Consider the following 18305-nt stretch of genomic DNA (forward strand, 5'->3'; position numbering starts at 1 on the left):
GTGGGATAACATTAGCTACCCTCCAATCCACAGGAACTGATCCTGAATCTATAGAACATTTGAAAATGATTACCAATGCGTCCACAATTTCTAGAGCCACCTCCTTAAGTACCCTGGGATGCAGACCATCAAGCCCTGGGGATTTATCAGCCTTCAGTCCCATCAGTCTACCCAACACCATCACGTCAGTGTACGGGGTGATCGCTGGTCAGTGCGGACTCAGGGGGCCGAAGGGCCTGTTTCCGCGCTTTATCTCTAAAGTCTAAACATACAGGAGAGTGTGCATTATATGTAGAACCAGAGAGAATCTCAGGATGTCAACTGCTGCCTCTGGTTAGTGACTCTACCTGGGAGGATGTTAATGGATTATGACAGTCACAGAAGATTGCATTGATTTGAGCTGCTAATTAATAAATGGCTGTGGTCGAGGATTTTGTTTTGCATCATTTTAAACCTAGTCATTCATCTCAATTAATACTCCCCCTCCCCCTGAAAAAACACGCATTCATTCCATTTGATAGTGCACAGAAATGGTTAATTTTCACTGACCAAACCTTCTAGTGGATCGCACATTAGGTGAAGGAAATTACAAATGACAACACTAAACATATTAAAAACAAAGTGCTGGAGTAACTCAGCGGGTCAGGAAACACCTCAGGAAGACATGGATAGGTGATGTTGAGTCAAGAGCCTTCTTCAGACTGACCCAAAAACGTCACCCGTGTTCTTTAGAGATGCTGCCCGACCTGCCGAGTTACTCCAGAACTTTGCATCTTTTTCTGTCGACCAGCGTCTGCAGCTTCTTGTATCTACCAAACATATTAAACTGTCCCTTATTGAAATATTAGGCCCCATATTCTCACTAATTTAGTCTTAAACTTTGAACAAGCAAGATAAACTATTTATCTTGCATGTTATTTTAATACTTGCGTTGCGAGGTTAACCTTCAAAAATGGCCTTAAATAAAAACACACTTTGGAATCCAATGTTAAAATGATCGTGGGGAAAGAATATCAAAACTCAAGCACCAATGTGCAATTTATTTTGTGCGGTTTCAAGCTGCACACTTAAATCCTTAATATTGTAAAGGATCTATTTCAGCAAATAAATATTTTACCCCCCAAAAAAAAATCTATCAAAAAGACACGATGGCATTTCAAGGATTTTAATTTACATTTCCGGAATACTTAACATTTGTTTTGGCCGACACAGTGCACACTGTTCAAACAGTGTGCTATGCTATTTATTCACAATTTATAAATGCCTCCTTGGCCAGCACGCGGGTCAGGAACTGGAGCCCAGTGTGCTGCTGAACGGCAAAATCAAGCTGTTCTTTTTGGCAGTGAAACAAGTATATATATTAGAAATATAAAAAGCGACTGAAACACTAACCTTCAAACATCACGTCAAACACAAGCATGCAACCAAACCAATAAGCAGGTTCAGCTGCAGATACACAGTTGGGAAATAAAGAAAAATATTAAGATCGTTTTTAAACTTTGAATAAGGGAGAGAAAATTATTTACCCTGCATGTTATTTTAATTCTTGTGCTGGGTATTTAATCTTCTTAAAAAGGCATGCAAGGTAAGGCTTTAAATAAACACTGTGGGATCCAGTGGGATATCTTGGTCGGCATGGGCAGGTTGGGCTGAAGGGCCCCGTTTCCCTGCTGTACGATTCTAGTTTTCCCAAAAGCAGCAGGTTACTTTGTTGAACCAGGTTTTGCCTTATTATCCCCTGTCGCACATGCTTTCAGATTCATATATTATTGTCAACTAAATACAGGAAAGCACTGTGCACAAACAATCTGTGCCTGGGTATTCTTCGTTTAAAATCACTAACGTTGCCATTGTCTGGGTAGGAACTGCATGTGCTGGTTTACACCGAAGATACACACAAAATGCTGGAGCTACTCAGTGGGACAGGCAGCATCTCCGGAGAGAAGGAACAGGGTGACGTTTCCGGTCGAGGCCCTTCTTCAGACAATGCCTATTCAAGAGGGAAGACCTGACTGAAGCATAGATTGCGTGGACGGTCAGACATTTTTCCCCAGGGGATGGAATTGTTAAAGACCATTTTGGTCGGCATGGATGAGTTGGGCCAAAGGACATGCTTCCGTGCTGTATAACTAAATCACGGAGCACCAGCCTCACAGTGTATGGCCAGTGAAACATTTCCCCAAATGTGATTGAAACAATACAATTCATTTTGCAACAACCTGGGTGTAGTTATAGATGCATGCATGTGCAAGATACATCTTCTGGATGCACTGGGACACATCCTCAGTGATGTGACCTGGGGTCATCGGGAGATTCGGGTCTCACAACATCAGACACCCTCGCCCAGGCGATCTATATTATGCTCGCCGCATAATATTTAGGTGGCGAGCATAATATTTAGATAGCAGTTATGGTCAGAGTCTTACAGTGTAGAAACAGGCCCTTTGGCCCAACTTGCCCACACCGGCCAACATGTCCCATCTACACAGCTCCCATCTGTGTGCGTTTGGCTAAAATACAAGATGCAGGGAAGAACTCAGCAGGAAGGGCAGCATCTGTGGAGGGAGTGGACAAACAACATTTTGGTTCGGGACCCTTCTTCAGACTAATTATAGTGGGGGAGGGGGGGGAAGAGAGAAAGCTGGAAAGGAGGTGGGGGGGGCGGGACAAAGTCTAGGAGTGATAGGTGGATATTTGCAAGTGGGGTTGATTGGAAGATGGGTGGACACAGGCTAGTGATGAAATGGAGACCAGTTAGTGTGTTCATCAGGGGTTACAACTTCTTTGCACGCACTCGATTTCGCAAGGAATGGACAGGCATCGAATCTTACACAGGAAAACAATTTTTCTCACAACTGTCAACACCAGCATTTTTACTTTCACACTAACTCCATTTCAGAAGAACGCAAACATTAAGAATACTTTCGCTCAGCACACTCGAATTAAAACCGAACAGGCAGATTCTGGCAAACGAGCAAAGTACAATCACTTAATCCTCGTTCCTCAACAGCAGAGTGTTTAATTACCATTTAAAATGAACCGGGTTCAGCAAGCAAAACTATTCAATTGCATTTATATCAAACGTAATACGTCCTCTGCTGTAACCATATTTCATGACCAATTCTTGCATCTTGAAGCATATTCATGTAGACCACCATGCAGACCAACAATGGAGAAAAGATGAACTGTAGATACTGGCAGTGCTGGAGTAACTCAGCCGATAAGGCAGCATCTCTGGAGACCATGGACAGGTGATGTTTTGGTTTGGGACCCTCCTCAAGACCAGACTCCCCACCATTGATTCCACCTGCACTCCCACGTGGCCTCAGGAGAGCAGCCAAGTACCTTTCCCACCCCGGTCATTCCTCCCCTCCCCCCCACCCCCACCCCCACCCCCCCCCCCCCCCGGTCCCATCCGGCAGAAGACACAGAAGCTTGAAAGTGCGCCCCACCAGACTTAGGATCTGCACCTTTCCCTCGTTTACCAGACTTTTGAACAATCCTTCCACAGGGCGCAGCTGTAGAGTTGTTGCCTTACAGTGCTAGGGGCTTGGGTTCGATCCTGACTATGGGTGCTTGCAGCATGGAGTTTGTATGTTCCCCCCCCCGTGACCTGCGTGGGGTTTCTCCGGGAAACTCTGATTGTAAGTTGATTGGCTTGGTGTTATTGTAAATTGTCCCTAGTGCGTAGGATAGCGTGAGTGTGCCGGGATCGCTGGGCCGAAGGGCCTGTTTCCGCGCTGTATCTCGAAACTACAGCTGGAGTACTGTCCAATACACCTCTACCCAATTGTGTGCATTGGACATTTTCCCTCTAGAACTGATGCGCTGTACTGCCAAGTATATTCTGTACTCGGTATCTTCCCTTTTGCTCCACCTACTGTACTAGTGTTTGGTTTCATTCTATTTATGTGTAACTAGACCAAATGGACCCGTTGGGCCCAAACCTCTCCTGCATTGGTGCAGCACCCCCTCCTCCCCCTCCCACCCCCTCCTCCCATCCCCTCCCCCCCCCACTCCTCCTCCCCCCCTCCCACGCCCTTCTCACTACACTAACCCCCTTCCCACTACACTAACCCCCTCCCCACCCCCCTCCCCTCCCCACCCCCCCTCCCCCCCACTCCATCCCCCTCATCCTCCCTCCCTTGGAGATAGATTTAAACTTTAACATGTGAATAACTTTTAAAATATAACACCGATTTCAATGAAACTTCTTCCATAAGCACCAAAGGGACGACGGTGAGTAAGGTGGGCCTAAAATTGTCACACTACCATGTGCCGTTTTTCCTGTAGTTCAGGAACAAACAAACAAACAAACGAGAGTTTTAGTATATAGATATCTGATTTGATTGAATAGAATGCAAAGAAAAGCTTTTCACTGAACATAGGTACACGTGACAATAATAAACGCGAATCTAATTGTCAGATGGAGATTAACTTGGAACCTTTAGTGACTCCACTTAGCAGTGAGGTTAAGGTTAAACAGCACTGATTTCCAGACTGGCAAAGGCACATAGTACAGTTTAACCAGGAGACAGAGAGTGGACCTCCAAGCTCATTTGTCAAACACAAAGTGCTGGAGTAACTCAACGGGTCAGACAGCATCTCTGGAAAACACAGCTAAGCAACATTTCAGGTCAGGACCCTTCTTCGGTCTGAAGGATGTTTGCCACCCGAAATGTCACCCATCTAATACGACGAGCCCCGACCTGAAATTTCACCAATCTAGTCCAAAGAAGGTTTGCGACCCGAATTGTCATCTATTCCTTTTCTCCAGAGATGCTGCCAGTCCTGCTGAGTTACTCCAACTTTGTGTGTCTATCTTCAGTTTAAACCAGCATCCTACGTTACCTATACACATTCTCCAGTGATGCTGCCTAACCCAGACTTACTCCAGCACTTTGTGTTCTACGCTAGATTCCTACATCTACAACTCCTTATGTCTAAAGTTCAAGGCTTGTTTGTTTTGATCAGCAATGTCAGAAGGGTTCCATCACGAAACTTCACCTGTTCCTTTTCTCCAGAGGTGCTGCCTGACCCGTTGAGTTACTCCAGCACTTTGTGTCTATCGTCAGTAAAAACCAGCACCTGCAGTTCTGTGCGCCTAGAGCTCAAGGCTTCTTTGGGTTGATCAGCAAGTTCTCCGAAGACTGTGGAGGCCAAGTCAGTCGATATTTTTAAGGCAGACATAGATCGGCTCTTGATTAGTACGGTTGTCAGAGGTTATGGGGAGAAGGCAGGAGAATGGGGTTGGGAGGGAGAGATAAATCAGCCATGATTGAATGGCGGAGTAGACTTGATGGGCCGAATGGCCTAATTCTACTATTCCTTACGACCTTATGTAACAGTTGCACTTCCACAGATAGTGCGCTCGTTGCCAAAATCAATTGCATGCTGTTTAACTGAGGGTTTCCAGCAACCAGGAAGGTACCATGGAAGAGGGAGGGGAATGCAAGGCAGTGTTGGAAATGGTGGCATTCACACCAGGGTCATCCTGGAGTCCACAGCTCCAGCCCGACGAGAGCAGATGCCTGCCTAGTCATGTCCAAGCCAGAGGCCCCTTTCCAGAGAGAACCCCCACTCCCACTTAGCCCCTGCATCAAGTAGACTTTGGGCATTTTTATTACAAGCTCTGCCATTATCTATTGTTCTGGGCAAGGTTAGTGTGGGAGAGAGAGAGAGAGAGAGAGAGAGAGAGAGAGAGAGAGAGAGATTTAAACAGCGAGCCAGAATAGAAGGCTTGCTATTCTCCCTCAGTGCAATATCAAACAGCACAAACAGGCGAGTACTGGGATCGGAACTTGCTGGAAAGGATGCAGTCGAGCACAATTTTCAGTTCAGACATGAAAGAGTAAAGCAAAGGTAGACACAAAGTGCCGGAGTAACTCAGTGGGACAGGCAGCATCTCTGGCAAGAAGGACTGGGTGATGTCTCGGCTCGAGACCCTTCTTCAGTCTGAGGAAGGGTGGCGACCCAAATCGTCACCCATTCCTTCCCTCCAGAGATGCTGCCTGCCCCGCTGAGTTACTCCATCACTTTGGGTCGACCTTCGATTTAAACCAGCGTCTGCAGTTCTTTCCCACTCAAAACAGTAAAGCAGCCCGGGGAAAGACAGACCATCCATTTCTCCCGCCAGCGATAAAGTGAAAGCAAGTTGACCATTCCTTCTCGACTCACAAGACTGTATGTTATACGGGAGGCTGGTATACACTGGAATTTAGAAGGATGAGAGGAGATCTTATCGAAACGTATAAGATTATTAAGGGGTTGGCCACGTTAGAGGCAGGAAACATGTTCCCAATGTTGGGGGAGTCCAGAACAAGGGGCCACAGTTTAAGAATACGGGGTAGGCCATTTAGAACTGAGATGAGGAAAAACTATTTCAGTCAGAGAGTTGTGAATCTGTGGAATTCTCTGCCTCAGAAGGCAGTGGAGGCCAATTCTCTGAATGCATTCAAGAGAGAGCTGGATAGAGCTCTTAAGGATAGCAGAGTCAGGGGGTATGGGGAGAAGGCAGGAACGGGGTACTGATTGAGAATGATCAGCCATGATCACATTGAATGGCGGTGCTGGCTCAAAGGGCCGAATGGCCTCCTCCTGCACCTATTGTCTATTGTGCTTCAAAAGCCGTGCGGAAATCAAAAAGCAGAGCGCAACTGAAACGCACGGCAGGTACCACAAACAACATTGCAACGTGGTGCCCTACAGAAATCAGAGGGAGTTATTGTGAAATAGGCGTGTGAAAATTAAAGTTTGGGAGTAAAAAGATAAGCCTGTTTTTCTAAAAACGCATCAATCATGCAGGCATTAAAAGCAAGGTGCTTGCTCGCTTCAGCAGCACGTATACTAAAATTGGAACGATACAGAGAAGATTAGCATGGCCCCTGCGCAAGGATGACACGCAAATTCGTGAAGCGTTCCATAATTTTAAAAAAATAAAATAAAATAAAGTAATTTTTAAATTTTTTTAAAATAAATAAATAAAAGCGAGGTGCTGTTTAGACACATCGGCAAGAGAAACATCAGCTTCAGAGTTTAAAAAAACCCTTCAAAGAACCCACAATTATGGTAAAACAAGAGGCAGATCGAGTCAAAGGGTAGGGTGGATGAAAAGGTTGCAGGAAGACAAGTAATGAAATCGGGATAAAGAGCTGGAAGATTTTGGGAAAGGCATTGAAGATGACAAGAACTCAAAATCAATGCTGGTTGGGGATCGATCCAAGGTTAGTGGGAGCAAGAGAGATTTAAACAGGGAGTGAGAAATAAAAAGCTTGCTATTCCCCCTCAAAGCAACATCGAACGGCATGAACAGGAGTGTGCTAGGACTCGAACTTACTGCAGGTTAGGCTGAGTGTCGGTGGAGTTGATGTGTTCGGGGATTGGAGAGCCAGCCTCAAATCATTTGAACACTGCAGATAAATCCAGTGTGTTGGAAGGAAGTATTGGAGTAAATCAACAGGCCAGACAGTATCTCTGGAGAACATCAATGGGCGACATTTGGCCGACCTGAAACGTCACCTATCCATGTTCTCTAGAGATGCTGCCTAGCCCATTAAGTTACTCCAGCACTTTGTGTCCATTTTTTAAATGTTGAAAGGCAACAATATGAAGAGCCTTTGGCAATGCACAATTTACTGTTGGGCGTTCAAGGGGTCGAGCAAGGGGCTAGTGTTTGCTTAATCAAAAATACACAGCTAAGGAGGAGGAGAGATCCCTTTGACAACAAGCACAGACAAGAGATTATGAGACAGCAAGCAGGATCCTGACCTGAAATGTTACTATCCAAGTTTTCCAGAGATGCTACCTGACCCGCTGAGTTACTCCAGCACTTTGTGCCTTAGTTTAGACAACCAGGCCCTTCGGCCCACCGAGTCCACACTGACCCCATACAATAGCACGTTCCTACACACTCGGGACAATTTACAATCTCTACAGACACCAATTAACTTACAAACCTGCACGTTTTCTCAGTGCGTGAAGAAACCAGAGCACCCAGGGAAAATCCACATGATTACGGGGAGAACGTACAAACTCTGCACAGATAGCACCTGTAGTCAGTATAAGAAAATAACTGCAGATGCTGGTACAAATCGAAGGTATTGATTCACAAAATGCCGGAGTAACTCAGCAGGTCAGGCAGCATCTCAGGAGAGAAGGAATGGGTGACGTTTTGGGTCGAGACCCTTCTTCAGACTGATGTCAGGGGGGCTGGATAAAGGAAGGATATAGGTGGAGACAGTAAGATAGAGGGAGAACAGGGAAGGAGGAGGGGAAGAGAGGGACAGAGGAACTATCTAAAGTTGGAGAAGTCGATGATCATAACGCTGGGCTGCAAGCTGCCCAAGCGAAATATGAGGTGCTGTTCCTCCAATTTGCAGTGGGCCTCACTATGGCACTGGAGGAGGCCCATGACAGAAAGGTCAGACTGGGAATGGGAGGGGGAGTCAGTGTCCTTTTTTGTATTAACCAACGTCTGCAGTTTTTTGTTTCTACAAATAACTTCCTGGCAAATCTGACAGAGGCAGTCAAACTGTTTCTTAACAACGAGCCAACTTCCTACTGAGGGGCTGAGGAATTGGGGCAGCTCCCTAGATTCTGGAAGGACCGTTCAGAAATCTGATAATGGGGGGGGGGGGGGAAGCAGCTGTCCCTGCGAGAGCATATCCTACTGAGCACGGCGGCACAGCGGTAGTACTGCTGCCTTACAGCGGCAGAGACCCGAGAGAGAGCTCGACCCTGACTGTGGGCGCTGCCTGTACGGAGTTTGCACATTCTGCCCCGTAACCACGTGGGTTTCATCTGGGTGCTTCGGTTTCCTCCCACACTCCAAAGACGAACAGGTTTGTCGGTAAATTGCCTTCAGTAAAATTGTAAATTGTCCCTGGTGCGTAAGAAACCAGAGCACCCAGGGAAAATCCACATGATCGCAAACCAACACCAGGTTCGAGGTTCGCTGGTTGCCATGGACTCGATGGTCCAAAGAGCCAGTTTTCGTGCTGTATCCCCAAACTAAACTAGTGAGGTGTATGGAGAGTTATGGAAGGATTGTGGCTGTATCAAGGGTCGAATGATCTAACTAAGATAGGTCCTGCTCACATGAAAATGATCTTACCTGGGCCTTGAATTTAGTTTCGGCACCATGGCTGGTGCTGAACAATAGACAATAGGTGCAGGAGGAGGCCATTCGGCCCTTCGAGCCAGCACCGCCATTCAATGTGATCATGGCTGATCATTCTCAATCAGTACCCCGTTCCTGCCTTCTCCCCATACCCCCTGACTCTGCTATCCTTAAGAGCTCTATCCAGCGCTGAACCAGGCAGTGAAATTCACACTGTGTGTTACAAGCAGGAGTTCAGTGCGCATGGAGCAACTGCTAAATAATCAGGGGGAGATGGTCTGCTAATTTGAAATGCCACACTCGCGGGTGGGGGCAATGCATCACCAAATGAAAGGCACAGCCTGTCTGACAAAGAAGCAAGCTTCAAGACCACAGGGAACCGCAGAGAGTTGGGGACGTAGCCCAGACCACAACACAAACCAGCCTCCATTCCGTTCATTCTGTCCACACTTCACGCTGCCTCAGCCAGGCCACCAGCATAATCAAGGACCAGTCTCGCCCCTCTCACTCACTGTTCTTCTATCAGGCAGGAGGTACAGAAGTTTGAAACACATGCCTCCAGATTCAGGGACACTTTCTTCTCAGCTATTATCAGGCAACTCATCAGTTAGAGTGCAGGCTTAACCACCTATCTACCTCTTTGGAGGTGTTCGGACTATCTTTAGTCGGACTTTATCTTGCACCAAATGTTGTGCCGTTTATCTGTGCACCAATTGTAATCGTGTACAGTCTTTTGTGTGACTGGACAGCACGCAACAAAAACTGTTCACTGTATCTCAGTAAGCGTGACAATAATAAACTAAGTGGTTAAATTCTACATTGCAACACCCCAGTGCAGTTTAACCCCACTGTTTACCCACCCTACCACGAGTCTGAAGAAGGGTCTCGACCCGAAATGTCACCCATTCCTTTTCTCCAGAGATGCTGCCTGTCCCGCTGAGTTACTCCAGCTTTTTGTGTCCATCTACAATGAGGGCTGCACACAATCTAGTCATAATCATTACCACACGAGTTGCTTAGGTGAGATAAGACTATACATGTTTGCAATCCCAGCTGTCCACAGTGCATGGATTAACGGTACATTTAGTGCAAGATAAAGTCCAATTAAAGATAGTTCAAAGGTGCCCTTTCAGGTAGATGGGAGGTCAGGACCGCTCTCCAGCTGATGAGAGCACAGCGCACAGATACACTGTTTGGAGATTGTCAGACTTGGGTTTTTTTAAACTGTACAAGCTCAGATAGAGGACTGGAAGGGGGCAGCTCCCATCTTAAGAGGCAACAGAAGCTGCAGAAGGTTTCATGGTTGTGTCGCAACTATGATTGAGAGCAACAACAACAACAACAAAGAATATCCTATTGACACAAGAAGCCCCAGATGCTGGAATCTTGAGTCAGATACAAAATGCTGGAGGAACTCATCGGATCTGAAGGGTCCCGACCCAAAACATCAGCTGTCCATTCCCTCCGCAGATGCTGCCTGACCCTCTAAGTTTAGTTTAGAGATATGGCATTGAAACAGGCCCTTCGGCCCACCGAGTCCATGCTGACCAGTGATATTCCCGTACACTAGCACTGTCCGACACACCAGGGTCTACTTATAATCTTTACCAAAGCCAATTAACCTAGAAGCCTATGCATCTTTGGAGTGCGGGAGGAGGTTGGAGCACCAGGGGAAAACACACGTAGTCACGGGGAGAACGTACAAACTCCGTACAGACAGCACCCGTAGTCAGGATGGAACCTGGGTCTCTGGCGCTGCGAGGCAGCAACTCCTCCACCGCTGTGGCACTCTTCCTCCAGCACTGTCTTTACTTTAAAGCACGTGTCTTTGGGATGTGTAGAGTGGGAGGGTCACGCTAGGTCAAGGTTTGAATGCTCGCAAGCAACATGCAAGCTGCTCACGAGGAAAAGCTCTCACTCGGGCCTTGAACTTTGTGGAGAGCATTGTGGCTGGCAAGGAACCAGGTGGAGAAATTAAAAGGGGGTGTGACAAAGTGGGAATAAGTGCAACTTGTAAGGAGTCAGGGGGAGGGGGGCTGGAATTTGAAATGCCACAACAAGCGGGTGGAAGAAATGCATCAGTGAATCAAACATATGGTAATGGAGAACACACTGCCAGCTTGTGCTGGTGTCATTAGCAATTCTTAATTGAACCAACCATCTTTACCCTACGGGGCGGCACGGTGGCGCAGCGGGTAGAGCCGCTGCCTCACAGTGCCAGAGACCAGAGTTCGATACCGGCCCCGGGTGCTGTCCGTGTGTGGAGTTCGCACGTTCTCCCTGTGATCGTGTGGGTTTCCTCCGGGTGCTCCGGTTTCCTCCCGCATCCCAAAGATGTGCAGGTTTGTAGGTTAATTTGGCCCTCTGTAAATTGCCCCCTAGTGTGTAGGGAGTGGATGGGAAAATGAAATAACTTAGACCTAGTGTGAACGGGTGATCGATGGTCAGCACGGACTCGGTGGCCAAAGGGCCCAAAAGCCTCCTTCAAAAATCAGAGACATCACTGGCTGAGGGATTGGTGGGGAAATAAAAATAACCAATATCTAAAGAATTGCATTTCTATCCATAATCCCTTTATATAACGAGGACCAGTTAACACACAGACCGTTTTTATTTTGCCTTCACAGAGACTAATATATTTAACAAGCTTCAGATAGGAAAAATGTCTGAGTCACTTCCATTTAAAAGGCAATGAAGAAAAATGAATTTAAGGTTAACGAGTGGCTTAAAAGAACAGCATGTAAACACAACTCTGACGCAAGAAGTTAGTTCACTTATCTTCTGGCAATCAATTGCATGTTTAGTTGAGAGATATACAGCATGAAACAGGCCCTTCGGCCCAACGAGTCCATGCTGACCATCGACCCCTCCCCACACGCCAGTTCTATGTTATCCCACTTCCAAATGTTACACACTAGGGGGCAATTTACAGAGGGTCAATTAACGTGCAAACCCGCACGTCTTTGGGATGTGGGAGGAAACCGGAGCACCTGGAGGAAACCCACGTGGTCACAGGGAGAAGGTGCAAACTCCACACACAGACAGCAGCCGAGGTCAGGATCAAACCTGGGCTTCTGGGACTGTGAGGCAGCAGCTCTACCCGCTGCGTCTCTGTGCTAGCTGTGCGTGTGGGTGAACGGGCTTGAATGGGAAAGACGATACAGGTATCAGGACAGGCGAATGGAGATGAACACCGAACAACAACACAAAAAGAGTCCAGCCGATTTGGGAATGGGAAATAGTTGCTTTCAAGAAGCTCATCCTGAACGTTTCAAAGAGTATGTTTTGTGCTGTGACCTCCAGCTTCATATTACAGTACTTCACTGGCATAAGTACACGAGAGATTAGCAGTAGATGCCCTCGGTCTTGCTCCATCATTTAATATCAAGGCTGATTGTTTAGCTTTACACCACATTCCTGCCTTAAAGCACAATTCCCAGATTCTCCTTAAACTAGAGATACAGCGCGGAAATAGGCCCGTCAGCTCACCGAGTCTAAACTGACCAGCGATCACCCCGTACACTAGCACTATCCTACACACTAGGGACAGGAATTTACAGAAGCCAATTAACTTACAAACTTGCAGACATTAGGAATGTGGGAGGAAACCATAGCACTTGGAGGAAACACACGCGGTCAAGGGGAGATCGTACAAACTGCATAGACAAGACCCCCAATCAGTATTGAACCCGGGTCTCTGGCGTCGAGAGGCAACAACTCTACCGCTAGGCCATTAGCTCTGAATAGCTGAGAGGCTATGCACAAACACCTATATCTCACAAGCTGCTCACAATTTATTTGCATCAATGACAATAGGTGCAGGAGGAGGCTATTTGGCCCTTCGAGCCATTCAATGTGATCATGGCTGATCATTCTCAATCAGTACCCCATTCCTGCCTTCTCCCCATACCCCCTGACTCCCCTATCCTTAAGAGCTCTATCTAGCTCTCTCTTGAATGCAATGATTAACACAAGATGGCAGAGAATGCGATCCTATGTTGACATGGCCATCTGACTGTGCAAACCTACACTGACAGACGAAGTAAGATGTGCGGACGTGTAAAACATACTTCACTTTATATGTACGCAAGGTCTGAACGGGTTAACTGTGGCAGATTTGATCGGATGGCAGATTTGATCGGATAGCACATAAAAAGCTTATCACTGTATCTCGGTACACACGACAATAATAAACCTAAACCGTGCACCCTTATGCCAAATTGTAAAATGAGACGGCTGCTTTTTAAAATGGGTACCTCTAACTTGAGATTATTTGCAGAAAAGTTCTTCAAAATCCATTATGAGCTTTGCAAAATGAGCCAATGAAAACACACTAATTTTTATTGGCCTGTCTCCTACTTCGTTTGCAGAGTTTACAAACCACACACTTTGATTGGATTTCTGATTGAGTAAAATGGGAAAGTCTAACAGGACAATGAGATGCAGTGGAAAGCTATCCAACAGATGCAGAATTCAGATATGGACAGAAAATTCAGAAGCTAAATAACACCCCACTCAAAGTTGAAAAAAAAATATCATAATCCAGCTCGATCAGAAAGCTACTTAAAATGCCTTTCTTAACTCGGGCCATGAGGAAGGAGAAAGCCAATGCAAAATTAACAACTCATTTTGCAAAACATTTCGAAGAACATTTCCGATGCACTAGATCTTAACGGCGTACCCATTTTCAAATGGGTCTGAAGAACAGTCTCAACCCGAAACGTCTCCCCTTCCTTCTACGCAAAGATGCTGCCTGTCCCGCTGAGTTACTCCAGCATTTTGTGTCTATCTACCCATTTTTGAAAAGCAATCGTCTCAATTTTACACAAAAAGCAGGAGTAACTCAGCGGGTCAGGCAGAATCTCTGGAGAAAAAGAATAGGTGACATTTCAGGTTGAAACTCTTAAGAGTCTTGACCCAAAAACGTCACCTATTCCTTTTATCCAGAGATGCTGCCTGACCTGCTGAGATACTCCAGCTTTTTGTGTGTCTGCCTTTGGTTTAATCCAGTATCTGCAATTCCTTCCTACACATCTCAATTTTACACATGAGTTTATCATTTTAGTACGATACTTCCAATTGGAAGCATTTTCTGAATTTTCAGTTCTGAACTCACATTGTTTGCACTGGGTAACAATATGGTGCATTATAGGGTGTAAACAGAATTAAATAGTTGCTGCATGGCAAAATACTGGTCAATAATGTACTGAAAACATACTTGGTGTTTGATATCAAAGACCCACACCACACTGGCTATGCTCTCCTCTCACCACCACAATCAGGAAGGTGGTCGATGAGTCCGAAAACTGTGACCTCCTGGTAATCCCCCCCAGCAACTATTGACCTTTGAACACTAGACAACAGCATTCACAACGCTGCCTCAGCACCGATCTACTATGGACTTTGTTTCCGTTGCACTGCCAACCTCGATCTTGCCCCATTATGATTACTGGTTATTTTATTGTCCTGTTTCGGTACATCTGACAATTAAACACTCAACTTAATTTATTGTGTTATTGATTGTTCCCGTATTTATTTGTGCGTTATTGCATTAATAGGCCCGTTAATTCTAGCAGCGAGCTAGAATTTCATTGTCCCATCACCAGTAACACAAGACAATTAAACACTTGGCTCTCGATTGCCACTCTGAATGCGTTGCAAACTACTTGCACTGCAGAACTGACAACACCATAATTTCCATTCTCTTCAGATTTCCAGCAGGCACCCTTAATTACCAGAGTCAAACCAGCTACCTGAAGTGACTCGAAATGAGGCAGCCCCAGTTAATTTATTCAACTTCGGCTGCAAATTGCATCGCTTGCCACCTTTCTAAAGATGGACAACAACGTTCCTCAAATGTTTGCACAAAGCCGCTGGTGATGGAAACCAAACGTACGGGGCCCCAACGTCAAAAAATAAAATTTGAGACAGGCTCCGAAACAGACAAGCTGTTTTTCCCCCCAAATCACAACTCTGCCCGTCACAGGGGGATTTTAAAGGGCAATGGGGCAACGATACATTCCAAAATCTGAGGCAGTGTTGATGTCACGTACCCAGCCAAGCAAGGTTAATTTTGAAACAGAACACAAATTGGGGATTACTGAGGATTTAAATTGGTTAATAGAGAATACTGCAAGCTTAAGACATCTGTAGCAGAGGTGGTATTAAATCAATACCCAACCTTGAAACGTGAATGATTAGCCTGCTGATGGATCAAAAGAGTTGTCGTTTGATTGAAAAGCTTGGTTAACATATGGTTGTGGCAGGGTGTGAGTGAAGTGGCCTCAGACGCGAGTTTTACCCACTTATTTAGCTATCAGCAACCTTATCTTTCATTACACCATTAATATTCCTGCAAATTGCAAAGCAGCCATTAAAATGATAATTCAGTGGAGTATGCACGCATTTTAAATTAAATATACATACTAAATAAATAAATATACATACGCACACACATAAACACAAAATAAATACTAATATACATATGCACACACACGCACAACCAATATCTTAATATAATTTAAAAAAAGGAAGGGCAGATGCTGGCTCATACCAAAGATAGATAGACACAAAGGGCTGGAGTAACTCAGCGGGTCAGGCAGCACTCTGAAGAAAATGGATAGGTGACGTTTCAGCCCGGGGACCCTTCTATAGACCAATATCTGAACTAAGATTAAGTGGAACACTGCATTAGATTAAGAGTAATCTACTGTTCCTACTCTTGTTCTACAGTATGATTGTGCTAATGTATCACCAAATTGTTACTGCACTGTATGCAAAAGGAATTTCACTGTACCTCAGCACATGGGACAGTATCAGAGACAGTTAACTCTTAGCAAATAACTTCTGAAGAACTAGAGGTTAAGATACTAACATTGGTTGATATTTAAATAGGTGGGGACCCTTCTTCAGATTGAAGGGTCTCGACCCGAAACGTCACCCATTCCTTCTCTCCTGACCTGCTGAGTTACTCCAGCATTTTGTGAATAAATACCTTCGATTTGTACCAGCATCTGCAGTTATTTTCTTATACTTCAAATAGGTGGACGCACTTTCACAAAGACCCCCCTCAGCACTCAATCCCCATCACTCTACCCCGAATGGCCAGTTTACCCGCTGCTTTGCTGCAATTCTCCCCAGATTTACTACTGCCGAGACGTGTTGAAATAATCTGATGTCGAGGCCTGCCTGATGGTTACAACACAAGGGGAGTGAGAACAAGTTGCGAGCTGACCCTTCTTGGAAACACTGCATCAAACAGTTACTGTGGGGAGTGCTGGACACTTGCCCAAGAAGTCGAAGTGAGAAGAGTGCAGGTAACCTGCAGAGACGGTATTAGAATGGAAAATGCAGCAAGAATATTGCAGAGTAGACAAACTGCTATTTAATTAAGACAGATCAGCCGACAATGATGCATGTGGTCCAATGCCAATCCATCCTGACACATTTAAAACCGACAGCAACGCATTGGAAAGAATATAGAAGATTATGAGACATAGGAGGAGAATTAGGCCATTCGGCCCATCGAGCCTGCTCTACAATATTTAAACAGTTTCACGCTCAAGTACCATCTTTAAAAAAAAATCAGCTTCACTTTTAAAAGCAGGGACAAAGAGTATATCTGCCTTGAGAGAGTTGAAACATGACAAGCACCAGAGAAATGCCACATTATAAACAGCGCAATATCAAGTTAATTCCGTACACCCTCTTTCTTTTTTCCCTCCCTTTCTCTCTCTTTCTCTCTCTTTCTCTCTCTTTCCCTCTCTCTCTCTCTCTTTCTCTCTCTTTCCCTCCCTTTCCCTCCCTTTCTCTCCCTTTCTCTCTCTTTCTCTCTCTCTCTCCTCATCCCCCCTCTCTCCCCTCCTTTCTCATTCACCACACTCTCAAAGAACAAAAAGTAGCAGGCCATTCCGCAATATGTCAAGTGCCCGGAGAATGTAACTGGAACACAAAGCGTGGCCCTCTGCTTAACACTGTAATGCCCCCAACTCAAAGTAAATGTTCACTCTGTCGGGTCTCGTAGACAGAACACCCTCTAGAGGGAGTTTGTGAGCTGAAAACTTACCAGCTGATCTGTGCTGCAGAATTTACTTTTTGTTTTATTTGTAATATATATAACAAAAAAAGAAAATCAATTAAAAAGTTCCAGGGGCCAAGGTTACTTCGTGGGGAGAGAAGAAAAAAACTAACACACAAGATTGCTTGCACAGAGTATTACCAGTGACCTAGAATTCTTGAAAAGCTCTCCCAAAACAAATTAATGGGACCACTGCGTTACAATCCAAGGTTGGTTTTCACTTGTAAACCTTATTGCTCATATTTAATGGTAAATATTAAGGTTTTGCCTTAAGACCCCGTCGCTTTAATCAAATCTGGGTGAGATTTGCAGATTATAAAAGGTCTAATTTGGATTTTGGGGGGGTGGGGAGGGAATGAGTTGCAATCGGTCCAGAGGATTAGAGATGTATCGGTTTCATTAGACACGCAGGTTTAATTCCAAGCGGGAATTAAATACCGTTTCTTCCAAGTAATTTGCAAGACTCGGCTGTCGATCACAGACACAGACGACAAATATGCTCACAAAAGTAAACTTCATTGAATAAAGCTCCACTTTGGTTCAATCTTAATATTCTTTTAAAAAAAGTCAATCTGCGATTACAATTTTTCTTTTAAATTTACAAAAGGTGGGGGAAATCTCTCTCTCCACCCACACACACCCACCCCACACCCCCCCCCCCACACACACAACCACACACACACCCCCCACACACACACATCCCCACACACACCCCCCCCCACACACACACACACACACACCCGACACCCCACACACCCCCCCCCCCCACACACCCCACACACACAACCCCCCCCCCCCCACACACCCACACCCCACACACACGTGAACAAAGTTGTACCTCAGGTAATCTCTGCGGCATAAAATGAGGTTGGCTTTGGTGTACAGCGTGGATCCCACTTCACCCAAGCGGCAGTCACAGCAAGCACATTTCAAGCAGTCTTCATGCCAGTACTTGTCGAGTGCCTTCAGCAGGTAGCGGTCTTTAATCTTCCGGTTGCAGCCAGCACAACCCTTGGCTTTGGCGTCCGGCTGAGCCGAGAGCATTTGTGTACCTTGGGAAGGGAGGAGAAAGAAAACAAGGGCAGAAGAGACCAGTTATCGCCAGAGCAC

General features: G+C 45.7%; 1 protein-coding gene and 1 non-coding gene across 6 annotated transcripts in view; one reads left to right on the top strand and one right to left on the bottom strand.

Moving 5' to 3' along the window:
* Window positions 1–18305, bottom strand: part of lmo3 (LIM domain only 3) — a 93880-nt gene that overhangs the window by 69469 nt on the left and 6106 nt on the right. For all 5 annotated transcript variants that reach the window (XM_078420179.1, XM_078420178.1, XM_078420182.1 and 2 more), the window contains exon 2: window positions 18034–18247. In XM_078420179.1, coding sequence (XP_078276305.1) covers window positions 18034–18239 — 206 coding nt within the window. In that variant the 5' untranslated portion in view covers window positions 18240–18247. The remainder of the gene's footprint in view (window positions 1–18033; window positions 18248–18305) is intronic.
* On the top strand, window positions 6819–6929 carry LOC144605150 (U6 spliceosomal RNA). Its single transcript, XR_013548825.1, has one exon. It is a non-coding gene; the product is annotated as a U6 spliceosomal RNA (small nuclear RNA).

The sequence above is a fragment of the Rhinoraja longicauda genome, chromosome 23, assembly GCF_053455715.1.
Source record: "Rhinoraja longicauda isolate Sanriku21f chromosome 23, sRhiLon1.1, whole genome shotgun sequence".
Taxonomy (NCBI): domain Eukaryota; kingdom Metazoa; phylum Chordata; class Chondrichthyes; order Rajiformes; family Arhynchobatidae; genus Rhinoraja; species Rhinoraja longicauda.